At 43.8% G+C, this 2,500-nt stretch overlaps 1 protein-coding gene across 2 annotated transcripts in view; it reads left to right on the plus strand.

Moving 5' to 3' along the window:
- Positions 1-2,500, plus strand: part of LOC125036160 (thiopurine S-methyltransferase-like) — a 12,779-nt gene that overhangs the window by 7,787 nt on the left and 2,492 nt on the right. For both annotated transcript variants that reach the window (XM_047628591.1, XM_047628592.1), the window contains exons 2-5: positions 52-253; positions 857-978; positions 1,401-1,527; positions 1,955-2,082. In XM_047628591.1, coding sequence (XP_047484547.1) covers positions 52-253; positions 857-978; positions 1,401-1,527; positions 1,955-2,082 — 579 coding nt within the window. The remainder of the gene's footprint in view (positions 1-51; positions 254-856; positions 979-1,400; positions 1,528-1,954; positions 2,083-2,500) is intronic.

Consider the following 2,500-nt stretch of genomic DNA (forward strand, 5'->3'; position numbering starts at 1 on the left):
ACACACACACACACAATTGCAACCCAATTTCCATAAAGCCGTCCCTTCCAGCATGTCCGAGCACCATCACGCCCACGGCCAGTGTGATCACGACCACGGCCACGGCCACGCCCACGGCCAGTGCGACCACGCCCACGGAGGGCCAGTGCAGTGCGACCACAGCGCGGGCGTGGGCGGGGGGGACTTCGACGACCCGCTGTTCCAGAAGCAGGACTGGGGCGTGGAGGACTGGCTGCAGATGTATGAAAAGTTTGTGGGTATTGAGCAGCTTTGGAGCTTCAGTTCCTGTTTTATTATCTCCGGCTGGCCTTGTGTGCCACTGTCTGTGTTTCTTTTTTCTTTTTCTCTTTCCCTGTTTCTGTTTATTTTCTGTCTCTTTTTCTTTCCTTTTCTCAGTCTCTCTCTCTGTCTCTCTCTCTCTCTCTCTCTCTCTCTCTCTCTCTCTCTCTCTCTCTCTCTCTCTCTCTCTCTCTCTCTCTCTCTCTCTCTCCTTCCCTCTCTCCCTCCCTCTCTCTCTCTCCTCTCTCTCTCCTCCCTCCCTCCCTCCCTCTCTCCTCCCTCCCTCCCTCCCTCCCTCCCTCCCCTCCCTCCCTCCCTCCCTCCCTCCCTCCCTCCCTCCCTCCCTCCCTCCCCTCCCTCCCTCCCTCCCCTCCCTCCCCTCCCTCCCCTCCCTTTCTCCCTTCCTCTCTTCCTCAATCTCTCATTTGTTCTATTTCATTTTCTCTCATGTATGATATACTACAACTGAATACAAAACTGGGAATATGAAAATAATAACTAATGCTTCCAGTCAACAGTACATGAAAACATAGAGTTATTTCCACCCCTAATTCCTGTCTGTCTTTGCATGATGAAGCCTGACATGAGGGAAAAGGGCCAACCTTCCAAGGCCTTGCTGAAGTACCTGACGGAAATCCTTCCTTCCGAGCCAGGGAGGGTGTTGCTCCCTCTGTGTGGAAAAAGTCCGGACCTTAGGTGGTGAGTTTGAGGAAGGTTGAGAACCTGTCCCTCCTTTGGTCCCATTCCTAAATTCTCTCATTTTCTCGTTCTCTCTCTCTCTCCCTCACTTCCTTCCCTCGTGGTTTGTAGGTGTGTCTTTCTGCCTTTCTCTTTTCTGGCTCTTGATTTCTTTGTGTGTCTGCATCAGCTTTTCTCTTGTCAGTTTGAGTGTCTGTCTCTTTGTAAATGTCTTCTTCTCTCTCCCTCTCTCTCTCCCTCTCTCCCTCTCTCTCTCCCAATCATATAAATGTTTTGTTAAAATAGATGTAACAAAATCCTATAGATAATTCCTGTATTTTATGATAATGAGAATAAATCCAGTAGATATCACCAGAAAGAATGAATTAGTGCAAGGGAATTTTTTCATTGGCTTGAAATTACAGTATGAATAAATAATGCAGGCTGTATGACCGTGGAAACACTGTTGTGGGAATTGAGTGTGCTGAGAAGGTGGTGAAAAACTTCTATGAGACTTACCCTGATCTCAAGCATACTGTCCATGACCTGCCTTATGGTAAAGTCTACAAGGTAAGATTTTATTAAGAGAAGAAAAGGTGAAAATATTTCCTTTTTTCAATGTAGGAGGCCTATTATTTTTTTCTGTTAGATTTTATGAACCATATTGCCATTCAACTGTCAATTAGTGTAATCCATTATGGAATAATCATGGTAGAAAAACTGTTTCATTTACCTTGATAATTATGATAAAGAAGACCATAATCCATATGAATTTCAGATAAGTGTATATTAAAATACATTTTTCTCCTTTACCTTTACCTGTGCATCCTTCTCATCATTTATATATTTTGTAAAATAAAGCCAAGGCATATAGATTGTAATAGAAACTAAGATACATATAAATCACGTAGAGCATCCAGCTAAAAGCGATCTGAAGATAGATATACATTTGAGAAGAACATGAACCTAGATAATCAGAATTATCCCTCAAAAACAGAGTGAAGATGAGCGTCTACAAGTGTATATCTGCAACGTCATCCACATCCCAGAGGGAGAACTGGGAGAGTTTGACGCGGTGTTTGACTGGGCTGCCTACACTGCCATCCACACGAAGGAGAGGCAGAAGTAAGTCGAAAGAGGACGGCTATTTTGATGCTTATGATCTGTGAGGTCAGACACTTTTGTGATGATATGGGTGGGATTTTTGTAGGAGAGAGATTTGATTTGCATCTTGTTTGACAGAAGTTGGGAAATGTGCATTAAATTCTGCTTAATGGTGCGGTGAGAAATGACATGTTAAAGACTTTTGGAATTGAATTGGAGATAGTAGAAGAGAGAGAGAGAGAGAGAGAGAGAGAGAGAGAGAGAGAGAGAGAGAGAGAGAGAGAGAGAGAGAGAGAGAGAGAGAGAGACAGAGACAGAGACAGATCAGGAATGTAGCTAGATATAGAAGGATTTAATTACATTATTCCATATTTATTGTGAAAGGTTACAGAGAAGCAAGTTTACAGAGGAAGTTACTTTAAAAGAAAGTTTAGCTGCA

The sequence above is a fragment of the Penaeus chinensis genome, chromosome 20 (genome assembly GCF_019202785.1).
Source record: "Penaeus chinensis breed Huanghai No. 1 chromosome 20, ASM1920278v2, whole genome shotgun sequence".
Lineage (NCBI taxonomy): Eukaryota > Metazoa > Arthropoda > Malacostraca > Decapoda > Penaeidae > Penaeus > Penaeus chinensis.